Genomic DNA, 15,004 nt, shown 5'->3' with positions numbered 1-15,004 from the left:
ACTGTTCAAACGACTACTTCAATCAGACGATCTAATCTAGACGGCCTCCTCTTGACGCCTCCTCTAAACGACACCTCTAGACGACCGCCTCTAAACTACCTCCCTCCTCCTCGCCCTCATCGGAAGCCTCAACGGCCACAGATTAAACCACTCCTCAAACTCCATCTCCCAACCCTCCTCCTCCAGCTCAAACTCATACCAAAACACCAAAGTCGCAACACACGTCATCTGCATCAACGCCGAGATATTTCTACCAATACACCCTCTCGTCCCAGCGCTGAACGGAATGAACACCGCCAACATCTCTTTCAGTCGATCAGATCCCTTCGCTAGCCATCGCTCGGGCTCGTATCGCTCTGGCTCTTCAAACACGGTGGGGTCCCGATGGGCTGTGTATGCTGAGATGGAGACGTTGGTGTTTGGGGGGATGACTTCGCCGTCGATGACTGTGGATGTACCCGGTGGAGTGCGGCGGATCAAGTTGGCAGCGACGGGCGGTGATAGCCGGAGGGCTTCGTCGATGCAGGCTCGGAGGTAGGGGAGGCTTTTGACTTTTTCCCAGGGCGCCACTGTGTCTTCTGTTATCAAGGCAGCGTCAAGCTCTTCTCTCAGCTTGACGAGGGTGTGTCGGTTTCGAAGCAGATAGTACATAGTCATGGTGATAGAGCCCGCTGGTCCGTCAGTTCCAGCTCCCACTGCTCAACAGTCAGTCCATTTCTGTCATGAGCTATAGAAACGAGGGAACTCACCGGCCTGTTCAACCTCTGCAACTTGGTCTTTGAACGAGACACCAGCGTCTTCACCCTTGATGTTTCCAACGAGGGGCTGAAAGAGATCATTCAGCTCCTCTCCATTCTCATGGCGTTGCAGCCTCTCCTTCACCAGCGAACCCAACGCAGCATTCGCATCTTTGCCGGCTTGCCAGTTGTCCGCATACTTGGTGGAGAAAGTATTCGTGAGTTTTTGCCAATATGCAAGGTGCTCAGTGTCCCCTACAGACGGTTTCATGTCAGCGCTATATCTCAAGAACATCAAGATGTTACCCACAAATCACAGTCGAAGCCGCACGCTGCACCGCATGGAAACGATCAATCGATCGTACAGCTCGTTCCTTTCCAGTCTCATCCGTGAAGTAGATATGATCCGTCCCATTCCGTAGAAAGTACATATCCTTGCTCAGCATGATCTTGATCACGGCTTCGACAGAGAACAGGAAGAACCAATGAACGCCGTCGAAAACCGTCTTATTAACACAACGTCTGTCGACTTGAGCCTTCAGGTCCAGAATCGAAGCAGCGACCTTCGGCTCCCACACTTCGATGTTCTTCGGTGCGTAGGAAGACGCCACTGTACGCCTGCGAGCAGAGTGAATCGACTTCTCGCTAATGTTGTTCAGGTTTGCACCACCCTCGGACATGACATCGTAGGGTCCGGCTTTGACGTTCTTGGAGGTGTAGCCATAGATGTCCTTGGCGGCCTGTGATCGACCAAAGGACAGCCAGTTGGGACCGATTCGGATGATTGGGTAGGCTTGTAGAGCGTTGTGCAGACGCTTGGTGTGGAAGTCGTAGACATTGCCTTGCCGGGCACACTCGTAGCCGTAGGCCAGAGGGGTTAGACCAGATGCCCAGTTCTCGGTGGGGTACTTTCGGAAGCCCTTTTCGTCGTGCAGATAGGTAAACAGGAGACGGAGGAAGAAGATCAAGGGGGCAGAGATGAAAACGATTGGTGCAACGACCAGCAAAGTCGTGGGTGTGATCATCTTCGATGGTGTACAAGAATGGTTGAGAGGGTGTAGACTGTGCTGGTGGAAAACACAGTAGTGGACTCTAATATACTTATCTGGGCCGAGCACTGTGGGTAATCTGATGAAGTCAGTAACGTGAAACGGCAAGCTTTACGACAAAAGATGCAAGCATTGTGAAGTCACAAGAGACCCACTGTCTGATCCAGTTCTAAAGCTGCGGGATCTTTGGCGCATCGATCTAAGCACCAAGGCTGTGTCTTGCTAGCTTTGCCACACAGACAGGGATGTCGTGTGCGCTTTGGCATTGTCGCTTCTTGTTTGCCGAAGCCGTCGTGTATTGGGAGCAGGATTGCAACACCGTATCACTTCGTCGTCTATTGCTGGAACTTCACCTCTCCGTCGAAGAAGACACCGCGAGCGCCGTGATGGCCCTCAAAGTCGATCACATGCTGAATGAAGCTCAAATCCCCGCTAAGCCGTTTGGAGAAGCTTTCACGATGGCGGAGTCCCGAATAGGAATGCCACACGCGTGTCGCAATCGAATACAAAGAGTGCCCCATTCCAAGGACCAGATCATTGCAACAAGAGGTCGGTTTCTTAGCAACTTACAATCAGCACGAGCGAAAACCTCATCCTTTTCCAGAAACATTTCGCCACTTCCCGCAATGGCATTTTCACCAGCACGCAAGCTCATGCCGGCGAGGTACACCGTGGCGAGTGTTGTGTGCTCCTGTGGGGGCCTCTTGCTGGGGTATGTCGAATCTAAAAGCGTATGATTCAAAGTGCTAATAGAACATCCAGAATGGACATGAGCATCATTGGTCCGGTCACAGTCATGACAAGCTTCACCAACCAATTCGGCGAGCATTCATCCGTGGTGCATGGCATCCTAGTCTCCTCGATTTTGCTGGCCGCCGCGGTGAGCTCGTTCTTTGCTGGTCGACCTCCAGATGCGTTCGGACGGCCCAAGGCTCTTGCTTTCGGCGCTGGGATCTTCACGATTGGTGCGGTCCTGCAGGCTTCCGCTGTCAGTCTTGTGATGTTCGCAATTGGCCGAGTGATCGAAGGCTTTGGCTATGGGCTGTACTTTGGCACCCAGACTGTCTACATTTGCGAGATTGCTCCTCCGGAGATCAGAGGTGTGCTTACCACCATGCCTCAATTCATGACCTGTGTTGCTTTGGTCATAGGCTTCTTCACGGCGTACGTTGACTCGTTCGTCTGCGAGAACGAAGCTGACATTCTGCAGCTATGGCACCGTCAACATTGAAGGATCTCTCTCCTGGCGCTTGCCGTTAGTACTTCTATACCACAAGGCTCATGACCTCTTCATGACCAGCTGACCTTCGTAGATTCATTATCACGGCCGGAATGTCAACCGCATACGCGCTCGCAAACCTCTTCCTCCTGCCAGACTCGCCTCGTTGGCTGATTCTGAACGGTCGACGCCAGGAGGCTGACAAAGTCTGGGATCTGCTGGGCGTAAAACGCGAAGACCGCGAAGCCATGGACGAGGGTGAGCACCAAGAAGAGCAAATCGCACTATCTCAAGTTCTGGAAGAGCCTGCCGAGCGGGCAAATGAGAAGCATGCGACCTTTGCAGACCTCTGGGCTCGTGACGTTCGCAGGCGCACGTTTCTGGCTGTGTTCATGATGGGATTCTTGCAGTTGTGTGGCATCGATGCCGTGCTATACGTATGTCGTATTCAGTCACGATTTCATGGCAGGCGCTGACTTGTTGCAGTACGCACCTTTGCTTTTCCAACAAGCTGGGCTTCAAACACAACAGGCCGCATTTTTGGTGAGATGGCTGCTCTTCAGGCGGGACAAAAGCTGACAATGATCATTGTGTAGGCTTCTGGAGTATCTGCTATCGTCATCGTAGTGACAAGCATTCCAGCGACACTGTATGCCGACAAGTGGGGTCGAAGAACCAGCACAGTCGTGGGCGGGCTTGGGCTCTCTGTGACGATGCTGTTGATCGGCAGCCTCTATGCAGGGCACGCAGTTCAACCTCAATCTGGTGCTGGGAGATGGGTTGTGATTGTCTGCATCTATCTCTTTTGCGTGATCCAGGCAACCACTTGGGCCATTAGCATCAAAGTCTGGGCACCGGAAATCCAGCCAAACCATACTCGAGCTCAAGCCATTAGTCTGGCACATGGTACGTCTGAAGTCCCAGATCACTGCATTTTTGACCATCTCTGATACATTGCAGGCTTCAATTGGGTCTGCAACTTCTTCGTTGCATTTATTTGCCCAATCCTGCTGGCCAAGAGCGCATCAGGAGCGTACTTTCTGTTCGGGGCATGCACAACTATTGCGACGATTGTCAGTTTTTTCTACATGATCGAGACCAAAGGCAAATCTCTTGATGCGATTGAGAGGGCTTTCAGGAAGCAGAGACCAGCTGGGGAGATTGTCATGGCGAATCTCGGACATGCGGTGGCTGTTCAGAGTCCGCAGGATAACAAGAGGTCTTGATTCACGCCATGTGAACCTACAGATCAGAGATAACAGAGTCAGCGGGAGATGTAGAGGACCTCAGCGGGCGTCACAATTCTTGTAGCTTTGATGGCATTCATGCACTTACTTAGTCCTTTCCCGATCACATGTCGACACATGCTAGTCCACGACATCCTCTCTTCTTGAGCACTCGTAAGCGGATTCGTGACCCAGGAGACAGAACGCCGTGTAATGCAGCCCTGGTTAGCTTGATGCCACCGATGTTGCTATACCGAGTGCGTGATGAAGAACGCGTTGTTGTGACAGTGAGGTCGAGCGCCGGATCACGCTAGTCCTAGGAAGACTTAGATCAGCATCATTACTCAGCCGGCGCCCCCAAACAGACGCGTGTGTCGTGTAATTGCCCTGTTCCTTTCCACCCACTTTCACGCGAGGTATGCTGTACGCCCTCGACGTCAGGTCTTCAAAACACCGTATGTGACGCCGCCAGGACCAGATTGCTAATCCAACCTTCTTCCCTCACCGCACAGTAAGTGGATCACGGGCTTATTATAATCGCGAAGATCTCGTTCCAGCCACTCCTTCAACAGCGAGTCTGCAATAATCTCCACTACCATGGCCGACTTCAGCAAAGTTCCATCATCTGTCTCTCTCGACATCAAGCCCTTCACAGCGCACGTTGATGAGCAAGCGCTGCAAGACTTCAAGCAGCTGACCAAGCTTTCTCCTGTCGGCCCACGAACCTTCGAGAACGGTGGACTACATGGCAGGAAGTATGGCGTCACCAATGAGTGGCTCGTCAATGCTAAAGACCATTGGGTCAATCGATTTGACTGGAGAAAGCACGAAGAGCATATCAATTCTTATCCGAACTTCACCACTCGGGTCAAGGACTTCAACGAAGCGGGCCATGCACTGGACATCCACTTCATTGCTCTATTCTCCGAGACGAAGGATGCAACCCCATTGCTGATGTAGGTGAAGGCCCGATATCGTTTCGTTGCGATGAGGCTGACATGCTTGATACAGGCTTCATGGCTGGCCAGGCTCGATACTCGAATTCACCCAAATTCTCGACATCTTGAAGAAGAAGTACACACCAGCCACACTTCCGTACCACGTCATTGTTCCAAGTCTTCCCGGTTATGCCTACTCATCTGGCCCTCCTCAGGACTACGACTGGGCGGTAGAAGATTCAGCTCTGGCGCTTGATAAGCTCATGACTGGTCTTGGCCTCTCAAACTATGTTGTGCAAGGTGGAGACATTGGCTCGCACACCGCTCGGTACATGGGAGCACATTTCAGTGCCTGCAAAGGTATACATCTCAACATGTGTATCATCCGACCAGACAATGCGGATGAGCTGCCTTTGCTGGACATCGAGAAAAAGGTCTTGCCTAGAAACGATTGGTTTCTGGACGTGGGATCTGCCTATGCATTGATGCACGGCACGAGGACGGCCACGGTTGGCGCTGCCCTGAGCGCCTCTCCCATGGCTCTTCTGAGCTGGTATGCTATCTATTCATTTGTGAGGCGGACCCATGCTGATGATAAGCAGGATTTCAGAAAAGTTTCTGGATTGGTCAGACGAAGACCCATCTCTCGACTTCATACTCGCCGACGTGTCACTATACTGGTTCACTGAAACGATGCCTCGATGCCTCTACTCATACAGAGGCGATTCGGGCGATGACGAGCGACCAAAAATCGCGAAGACCTCGAAGGTGCGCACAATTCCCGACATTGATTCGTGACCATTAGCTGACGAACACCTACAGCGCGGCTGGAACAAACCCTATGTGTCCAAGCCATCGGGCTACTCGTTCTTCCCACAAGAGCTCATGCCGATTCCAATCAGCTGGGCGAAGACAGCCTGCAATATGGTCTCGACGGTCGCACACGAGAGCGGTGGGCACTTTGCCGCTCTGGAGAAGCCTCAAGAACTGCTTGCAGATGTTGAAGACTACATCAAGAAGGCATTTTGATCTGTCAGAGCTGGAAGCTCTCGGCTAAAAAGCGAGCATTTGAGCACGAAAGGAATGTCTTGATGACAAGACACGGACAGGCAAAGTGGCATTCCCTGCATCTGGTCAATCCGGAGTTGTCAATGCAACTCAATTCCTGCATCCTCCATTTCCTTTCGAATTGCAAGTCACTGTTTTTGAGTGTTTGTTTCTCCTTGTCACTCTTTCTTCTTTCGACATAGAAGCATTCCAACACGAAGAAGTCTTCGGGGATCGGCAATGTCAATAACTAACTCAGGCCGTGAACCAGACGCCCATCAACCTAACCCTCACTTCGGAAATGTATCGTAAGCATGCGGATCCTTTTAATTCTGAGCTAGAGGATCCTGGAGGCTGGAGGTGGAGTTGAACGCCCACTTCGAGAGCTCACCCCTCCATTGGACTTTCCCAAACCATCAACAACACCTCCTACAACAGCGAAAATGAGAAACACCGACATCCTAACCCATCAAATGACGGCTCTCCAGCTCCAGTCCCAAACCACCTCGAAACCCAACGAGTTCTGCATCACCGCCGACCTCCTCATTCCCGGCCGCGGCAAACCCATCCACAACGCCTGCATCATCGTCAAAGATACCAAGATCACCCACGTCGGCCCTGCTGACGATGTACTCGCTCACTATTCTGAATTGCCCAAGACGCATGTCAAGGTTTTGATGCCCGGAATGTGGGACTGTCATGTTCATTTGGTCGGGATTCATAAGATTGCTAGTGATGCGTTCGTGCAAGCTCATCAAAGTCCGGTGTTGAGCGGTGCGAGGACGGCGAGGGATTGTATGTTGTTGTTGAATGCGGGGTTTACGTCGGTGAGGATGGTTCTTTTGGTGGGCGGTGTTTGATGGACGATTTGGCTGATTTTGTGTTTAGGTCAGAGAGATGGCCGGCTACGGGATCCAGCTCGCAGAAGCTATCGATGAAGGCTCGCTCGTGGGACCATCGATCTACTCTTCAAACTGCATCATCAGTCCAACGGGAGGCCACGCCGACATCCACACTTTGCACAGGCCTTGGTTCGACGATGCTTGTGCTCACGGCATGCCCATGGCCTTAGCCGACGGCGTACCAGAATGTCTCAAAGTCGTTCGTTCGCAACTTCGCGCAGGTGCCAAAGTCATCAAAATCTGCGGCTCCGGCGGCGTCGGCAGCGAACTAGACAACCCCATCGACCAGCAATTCAGCGACGAGGAAATGAAGGTCATGGTCGAAGAAGCCGCGCGAGCCAGACGAGTAATCGGCGCTCACTGCCACGGCAAACCAGGCATCATGGCCGCGCTCCACGCAGGCGTCAAGACGATCGAGCACGGCTCGTACATCGACGAAGAAGCCGCAGATCTAATGGTTGAAAAAGGAGCCATCCTCGTCGCGACCCGCACAATCATCGAAATCGGCCTCAAACTCGGCAAAGGCATCCTCAACCCACGAGGCTGGGAGAAGATGCAAACGACCGCCAAAGCGCACTGGGAAGCGCTCCAGATCGCCATCAAGAAAGGCGTAACCTTAGCAACAGGCTGCGATATCCCCGGCTCGATCCCGGGAAGCAGCATCTTCACGTACGGCGTCAACGGTCAAGAGCTGCACTGGCTCGAGAAAGCCGGTCTGTCGCCTTTGAAGGCCATTGAGGCGGCTACGGCGAATGGGCCTTTGACGTTGGGGCCGCAGGCTCCGAAGACGGGGCAGTTGAAGGAGGGGTTTGATGCGGATTTTATCGCGGTTGATGAGAATCCGTTGGAGGATTTGAAAATTTTGGCGGATGCGGAGCATGTGACGCATGTGTGGAAGTTGGGGACGTTGTATAAGAGTCCTCGCAGGCCGATTTCTTCTCTTTGAGTTGCGTGCTGAGATGGGTGTACATAGACTGTGACTGGAAACATGAGGAACGCGTCAAGATGGTGGTCGTCTCTCAAAAAGTATCCAATGGACATTGATGTCAACCTTGATGTCTTTTCTCGTAAACATTCATTCACCAATTAGTCATCTGCAAAGGAAAGTCCGTACTAGACAGCCCCTGACCACCCGGCTCAAGCAAATCATAGCCCATCCCCACAGACCACAGTTCCTCATCCTGAAAGCCCCAATTCGTGTACGAGATGCCCGAATTCGTCGTCCCAGGCGTCGTAGTGGTGAAGTCGCCGCTAACAGGCAACCCTGACCCGTACATGTCGTACGTGCCGTTTGAATTCAAAACGGGGTACTGTACGTTTCCGCCAGCGCTTATGGATTGGTCATGGTTCGCGGTCGTCCATCGGGGTTGGTCTGAGAGGGGTGGGCTTTGTATGCTTGAGGAGGCAGGTATGCTGGCTTTCTTGAGCTGTCGCAGCATTCTCTCGAAGCCTTTCGCCATGCTGAAGACCATATGATTTGCACCGGCTTTGCAGCTTTGCAGCATCTCGATGATTCGTTCGGCCAGCGGGATCGTTCGCTGCGATGCATCGATTGTGATGCCGATAAGATGCCATCTTCTCGCCATTTTCAGGAGGAAGACAACGGCGAAGGCGATGATCGAGTGAAGGTATAATGGCATGCCGACGATCTCATCAGCGTACTTCGGATCATCCAAAAAATACTGCAAGATGGCATGAGCTGTTTCGACTGCTTTCAAGGCTAGTGGACGTAAACTGGATGGCATTTCGGAGATTTTATCGAGCGGCCGTCCTCGCAGTACCAGGGAATTGAGCACTAGGTTAGAGAAGAGATACTGAAGCTCTACTGATCCGGACATGTAGTTACCAGGGGTTCGAACCAGTTGCCCCGCCCATCGATCTCGCCAGGACTGGATAGTTTCCGTGAATCTATTGTGATTCATGACGGAAGCATCGTCGCCATCCATTGTCCGCCTGGGCTCAAGACCAAAGAGGTCGAAAGCCCTGGAGAGCCCGACAAGTCCGGTGACTTGCGCTATGAGATTTCGATCGGCGGAAGTACATGATTCAGAATTGAGAAGAATCTCGAAGTCTTTGATCGGCCGAAGCTCTGACATTGATGGTGGTCGTCCATAAGCGATGCTCGATTGATGATCAAGGACGTAGAGTAGATACCAGAGGCGCGTCTTCTCGAGGCTGTCTTTCCGTTCGTCCAGAGTGATGTTCGACTCGTAGAAGGCCGAATAGAAGCCGTGGTGTATGTTGAGCTCAGTGGCTATTCGAATGCTCAGCCCAGAGAGCTTCCAGCTTAGGTAGGGTTGCCATAATGCTGCTATGCAAAGCCCCCGTATGTCATCAAGCGTGTGGAAGCGATCGAACATGGCGGCTGATACGAGTCCAATGAATTGAGCATGGATTGCTTCGTGCAAAGCTTCCTTTCCAGGCACAAGCAGCGCCGCCACTAGCATCACCGCCGTGAACAATACTGTCGATGACTTCCTCAAAGACTCGACAGTAGCATCTGTGGCGATCGTGGCAGAGAACAAATGGTGGGACTGATGCTTCTGGAAGTAAGAAAGAAGTTCCTCGGCTTCCTCGACTGCAAGTATCTTCTCAGAGACAATGTCGTGTTCCCTTCGCCGCATGCCACCCTTTCGTCGTTGCTTGACAGACCGAAGCTGGCTGCGAAGACCGTTGAGCCTGGTGGCTTCAATGAGACTGTTCATAGGATCCGGGGAAACATCTCGCTCCCTCTCATCCGCAGCTTCCTCCGAATTGTCTCTCGAAAATCGTGTCGGCTGTCGCGGCTTAGCAATTGTTGTTGCAGTGTACATGTCCAAAGCAGGCATCTTGAGCTTCTGCAAGACATCTTCCATTGCCCTCTCCAGTTTCATGAGGGCGACTTGAGTAGGCTCCACGTCCTCTTCGGCGTTGATCCATGATTTCTTCTCTCGCAGACAGGTCAATCCAAGCCGGGTACATCTCGAACAGTCGGTCCCCTGGTCTGACGCCTCGCATTTGACCTTGAGTCTGCGACAATTGGCACAAGACTTGCTATGTCGCGATGATTTTCCATCGCTGGGTTCATCGCCGCTGGATCTCTTCTGACGCTTGGCAGGCCTGGAGTCCTGGGGTTGGTCAGCACCTGATCCATTCGCATCCGGGGCCTGTTCCATGTTGAATCGCAGTCTTGGCGATGATATTGCGGACTGAAGAAAGACCGATGAAATGGCAGAATGCCGATGTTCCTTCTTAAAGGCTGGGAGCAGTGAGGTCGGAGCCATCGGGAAAGCGCCGAGCCAAGACGGGCTTCGGGCTTCAGCCGATGGTCAAGATCTTCAGCTGAGAGACTCCTTCTCACTTGCCCTCCCTCCTCCGCAACATATACACGTCAAACCTCGCCTAGGGTCTGCCTAAGCAACGCGGGGTGGACATCGTACTCATTATGTATGCTTGCAGCTGATGAGGCCGCGTTGGCTATGATGCCCTTCGGATCCGGCTCAAAACCTTCAGGCAGATTTCCACCCTTCTCGACGACCTGCAGTAACAGCACCAGACCGCTTTGGAATATGGCCTACGAATATGACGACTGAAGCGCCAATGGACACGGAGAGAAGACACACGAGACTCTGCGTGGCTGAAAATGTGATGCAACGCTCCTTGCGAATATACCGTTGAACGGCAAATTCTGAACGGCAAATCCGATGATATTGCATAGCATCGTCATACCTCCTGGGTAGATGTCCTAGAAGCTACAGTCGCTCTCCTCAACGACTTCGTACATGGGACTGCTTTTCACTCTTGTGGTCGGCTTAGGGAATTCCGACGGCTCCCAAACATCATGACCCAGCAGATTATAGCCTGTTCCTGCGGCAACGATTGCACGCCTGCAAGTTGCATTGTCGACACTCGAAGATGTACTCCCTCAAGAAATCATGGCACTCCTCACATTGATGGCCCCCTCTGACAAAGCGCCATTTATCGTGTCCACATGCATGATTGTTTCTCAAATGCTCGATGGCTGCGGCGATACGTCTGTTACGAGTGGTCATGTGTCTGGCTGGTTCGATGTCGTGCGCTGGTGTCATGTCGCCCTGCGCATTGAGATCAGTAGAAGTGGTTGAAAGCACTTCATCTTGGTCATCTGGTGTGCTGTTGTCTTCTCGCTGAGCAAGGCTTGAGTGATCAACTTCCAGAGTCGACGACGTTGCTGCTGAAGGAAGGACTGCTGGACGTGAAGACGCAGGACCAACCACAGTCGGCGTGTTCGATGATGATATTGGGAGACGAGCAGCAGGCTGAACATGGGCAACCCGAGGTGGCTGGAAGATGCGGTGTCGAGGGTTGCGGTCAACGAGCATCGTAGCTCTGCGAAGCAGATGTTGTTCTTCCCATTGCGGGCAACGACACCTCTTCCAGCGCTCTCCACAAACATAACAGAACTCTGCACCACACTTGCATCTGTGCCGCCTCCGTCAGTCAACTCTCATCATGCTGGAGTAAGGACATACCTCATGTGGTTGCATCCGGTTTCGAGTTCAATGAAGCGGGTGCAACTGTAACACCTCTGCCACTGGGCTGCGTTGGCAACTTCGATGAGCTGCTGCAGCGCTTCGTCATCTGGGCAGTCACCAGAATGTGACGGCCCTTTGCATATAGTGCAAGTCGTCTTGTCACAGTTGGGACAAGCGGCTGTGTCCCCCGTGTGAAGCTCATTCGAGATGAAGGCGGAACATGAGCGGTCATGGCAATAAGTCCGGTTGTGGGTGCTCAGCTCATCATACTTCGACTCAAACTCTTTCGCAACATCCGAAGGCAAGAAGAAGCGGACGCTTTCCAGCGGAATCTCTTGGTTATCGCAGCGCGGCGGGAACAGAGTCTCATCCTTCATGGACAAAGTGAAGAGCTCCTTCAGGCAAGGTCGGCAGTACTCATGGTCGCAAGGCACGCGTGCCACTTCGAAGAAGTCATTCTCTTCTCCGCAAGCAATGCAGGCCCGCAGAGGGCGCTTCCTGGACTCCTTGCGTGAAGCTGCCCAAGCAGAAGACTCCGCAACGGTGCCGTCGGAATCATCGTTATCAGCCAGCTCTGGGAGCACCGGCTCGGTGTCCAGCTGCATGTAGATTGCAGCCACCTTGTCGAGCAACTCCTGGTCCTCCCAAGGATTCTTCTGCTCTTTCTTCTGCGCCTTGCTTGGACCAGCATGCTTTCCCGCCGAAGGGCCAGAGTAAGGCACGTTATGACCATCAGCCAGACGTACAGCGAGCTCGCGATCTTGCGCGAACTGCTGCTCCTGTCTATACGCCTGGGCGATCAAGTCTCCGTCCTGCAGGATAGCCATTGCGAGGCTCTGGGCCATGTTGCGATCCTGAAGAGCAGCGTCGCAGTTCTTGAGATCGTCAACGTACATCTCCATGGCGATTTGACCGTCTGTCTTGTCGTCGTCTTCGCGCTGTTTGCCCTTCGCCCTGGCGGCGAGCTCTTCACTATCCTCGAGCTGCATCTGGACGGCAATACGCATCGTGAGAGGGTCTATCTCGGTGAACGCCCCTTCCCAGGTCATTGCTGCCATGTCGGTGAGTCTGCCAATCTGCTAGTGAGTGAGTTAGTTCTGGAAGGGTCAACGTGAGGCATCCAAAGAACATCCAGCAATGCGACTGAGAGGTCTCGCTGTGAACGAGGGTGTGCCGAAATCCCGCAACCTCCAAAACCTCCCAGCCACCTCAATAATACTCAACTATTGGCTATAATAAACACCATGCCAGGGGCCGGCCGATTTCAAAAGTTTCTCGGGATCTAGACTCGACATGAAAGTATCGAATGCATCTACGATAACGATTCCCCCCTGTGGCACAAAGGATGAGTAGATGGCAACAGACCGGTACTCTGACTGCCATCGAAATGCCATACCAGCGAGCAAGAGCGGCTCTCGAGACGCAAGCGGCGTCACTCTCCAATCCACTACTTTTCCTTACGGCTGATAAGACCAAACTCAATGCTGGCGATGCGAATAACACCGCAGCTTCGTGCAGCTAACACGAGTCAGGTATCCTTGACTTCACTTGAGCAGTCGACACAGCCAAACCTGGTCGATACGTGAATGGGATACCCAAGTGAACAATGGTATTGTACGAGGTAAGCTTCGAAGCTGAGCAGGGGAACGTTGATCTCGAGCATACGACCGAGATTCGATGAGACGAAGATTCACCATTGACGTTCAGACTTCGATGAAATCGTTCTTTCCATCTTTCTGCCCAAAATTTGACCTCTCAAAACCCTCCACTTTCCCTCTCCCTCACCCAACAGCAACAAACTCCACCTCCGGAAACTCCCCACTAGGCCCATCCAACAACCCCCCATCCTCCCCTTTCAACCACTTCCCCATAAAAGCCGCCACATACTCACTAACAACATCCCTCGCCCTCAACCCTGGAATCGTCCCCACAATCGCCTCAAACGCTGGGGGCAACGTCCCCCTCAACCCAAACGTATCCACCAACAACGGCAAATCCGTAAACGTCAGATGAAACGACCCTTCGAGGGCCAGATGCCGCTTCCATCCCGTGAAAGCGTTGTAGAGCGTCGGCAAGCCTGCCGTGTCGACGAAGGCGGGTTCGTCGAAGAGGAGGAACGGGGTGTGCATGGAGGGGAGGTGGAAGGCGAGGTCGGCTTCGGTGGTGCCGGTGGTGTTGAAGCCGTAGGGCGAGCCGTCGAGATCGATGGCGGCGAGGATGCGGGCGTCGTCGTAGGCGGCGCGCACGGAGGAGGCGCCGCCGAGGGAGTGCCCGAACATGGCGACTTTCGATTTAGCGACGGGCCCGCAGTGCTGGTGGAGAATGCTTTGTCGGTTGCTGAGTTCGTCGATGATGAAGCTGGCGTCTTTGGAGCGGGTTTGTACGTCGCCGTCGAGTTCCTGCGACGATGTGAGATTCCTTCCAGTGACGATGCTTCCGTCGGGGTATTCGATCACGGCGGCGTCGTAGGGGTGGTCGATGGTGATGACTACGAAGCCATTCGCGGCGACGGCTTGGGCTTGCGAGGAGGATGCTAGACGGATCGCGCCTAGACCGTGCGAGAAGAGGACGACTGGGAACTGCTTCTCTCGCCATGACTGGCGTTGAGAGGGACAAATTGGCAGGCGAAGTCGTTTCAGGTACTCCGTCGAGTTCGGCCAGCCGAACGCTTCTAGCAAAGGTTCGAGGAGTTCTGCCGTGCGAGGCGGCGCGTATGGGTAGGCTTGCCAGTGCGAGCATTTTTTCGCTGGGACTGTTGGGGTGAAGATTGAGACCATCAGTTTTCGTGGTCCGTGGTTTGGATCGTAGGGGTCGATGCGGGAGTGGTCGGTTAGTTCGAGGGCTTTGATGTCTGTTGCGTAGGGGCCGGTTGGGTTAGGGAGGAGGGCGGGTTCGGTGTCATTTTGTGATGCGAGTGTTGTTGTTGTGAGGAGCGAGAGGAGGAAGGTTGGTGCAGTGAGTTTCATTTTAGCGCTTCTGGTAGAGAGATAGGATTAGATCGAAACGTGAGTGAATGAGCCCAGCGTCTTTGGAAGGCTTGATATAAATCAAGACATTGCGGTAATTTTGACCAAGTCTCCAGCTGAAATGCAGACAAGAACGTAACTGACCCGGGTTCCACAGGTACAGCCCACCAATGCAGGTCTATTTCGCTTGGCAGGTCGTTACGCGATCGATTCAGCTATGACTGCGAGGTTTTTTTCGTGTTCGTGATCTCGCTTTCGCTAATCTACCTACTCTCGGAGTTGGACTGCCGGGTATGCAGGCACTGAAAGTATTGGCACGACGTTATGGTTTGGAGGGTTTGAGGGTCTTGAAGTATTTCTTTTTACTCCGGTCAGTCATTCAGATTTTCAACCTATACTCGCTATCCCAAGAACGACTCTCATTAGC

The 15,004-nt window shown here is 53.0% G+C and overlaps 7 protein-coding genes across 7 annotated transcripts; 3 read left to right on the top strand and 4 right to left on the bottom strand.

The window, feature by feature from the left end:
* Window positions 1–90: 90 nt before the first annotated feature.
* M409DRAFT_69435 (uncharacterized protein) lies at window positions 91–2,441 on the bottom strand (the record flags this gene model as incomplete). Its single annotated transcript, XM_033818291.1, has 4 exons — window positions 91–695; window positions 750–992; window positions 1,048–1,578; window positions 2,357–2,441. 4 exons carry the CDS (start codon window positions 2,439–2,441, stop codon window positions 91–93), a joined length of 1,464 nt encoding a protein of 487 aa, XP_033662793.1.
* M409DRAFT_37484 (uncharacterized protein) lies at window positions 2,440–4,231 on the top strand (the record flags this gene model as incomplete). The annotated part of the gene is made up of 7 exons (XM_033810739.1): window positions 2,440–2,498; window positions 2,549–2,950; window positions 2,997–3,041; window positions 3,100–3,442; window positions 3,492–3,548; window positions 3,602–3,911; window positions 3,966–4,231. The coding sequence occupies 7 exons, from the start codon at window positions 2,440–2,442 to the stop codon at window positions 4,229–4,231; spliced, it is 1,482 nt and encodes a 493-aa protein (XP_033662792.1).
* Window positions 4,232–4,828: 597 nt separating this feature from the next.
* M409DRAFT_69433 (uncharacterized protein) lies at window positions 4,829–6,198 on the top strand (the record flags this gene model as incomplete). Its single annotated transcript, XM_033818290.1, has 4 exons — window positions 4,829–5,187; window positions 5,243–5,722; window positions 5,772–5,937; window positions 5,992–6,198. The coding sequence occupies 4 exons, from the start codon at window positions 4,829–4,831 to the stop codon at window positions 6,196–6,198; spliced, it is 1,212 nt and encodes a 403-aa protein (XP_033662791.1).
* Window positions 6,199–6,689: 491 nt separating this feature from the next.
* On the top strand, window positions 6,690–8,064 carry M409DRAFT_69432 (uncharacterized protein; the record flags this gene model as incomplete). Its single annotated transcript, XM_033818289.1, has 2 exons — window positions 6,690–7,043; window positions 7,105–8,064. 2 exons carry the CDS (start codon window positions 6,690–6,692, stop codon window positions 8,062–8,064), a joined length of 1,314 nt encoding a protein of 437 aa, XP_033662790.1.
* A 133-nt stretch (window positions 8,065–8,197) lies between these two features.
* On the bottom strand, window positions 8,198–10,273 carry M409DRAFT_27627 (uncharacterized protein; the record flags this gene model as incomplete). Its single annotated transcript, XM_033808650.1, has 1 exon — window positions 8,198–10,273. One exon carries the CDS (start codon window positions 10,271–10,273, stop codon window positions 8,198–8,200), a length of 2,076 nt encoding a protein of 691 aa, XP_033662789.1.
* Window positions 10,274–10,951: 678 nt separating this feature from the next.
* M409DRAFT_69430 (uncharacterized protein) lies at window positions 10,952–12,669 on the bottom strand (the record flags this gene model as incomplete). The annotated part of the gene is made up of 3 exons (XM_033818288.1): window positions 10,952–11,118; window positions 11,332–11,558; window positions 11,609–12,669. The coding sequence occupies 3 exons, from the start codon at window positions 12,667–12,669 to the stop codon at window positions 10,952–10,954; spliced, it is 1,455 nt and encodes a 484-aa protein (XP_033662788.1).
* Window positions 12,670–13,392: 723 nt separating this feature from the next.
* M409DRAFT_58678 (uncharacterized protein) lies at window positions 13,393–14,577 on the bottom strand (the record flags this gene model as incomplete). The annotated part of the gene is made up of 1 exon (XM_033813976.1): window positions 13,393–14,577. The coding sequence occupies one exon, from the start codon at window positions 14,575–14,577 to the stop codon at window positions 13,393–13,395; it is 1,185 nt and encodes a 394-aa protein (XP_033662787.1).
* Between the last annotated feature and the right edge of the window lie 427 nt (window positions 14,578–15,004).

This window comes from Zasmidium cellare (assembly GCF_010093935.1).
Source record: "Zasmidium cellare ATCC 36951 unplaced genomic scaffold M409scaffold_38, whole genome shotgun sequence".
NCBI classification, from domain to species: Eukaryota; Fungi; Ascomycota; class Dothideomycetes; order Mycosphaerellales; family Mycosphaerellaceae; genus Zasmidium; species Zasmidium cellare.
This window is presented reverse-complemented; position numbering and strand designations above follow the sequence as displayed.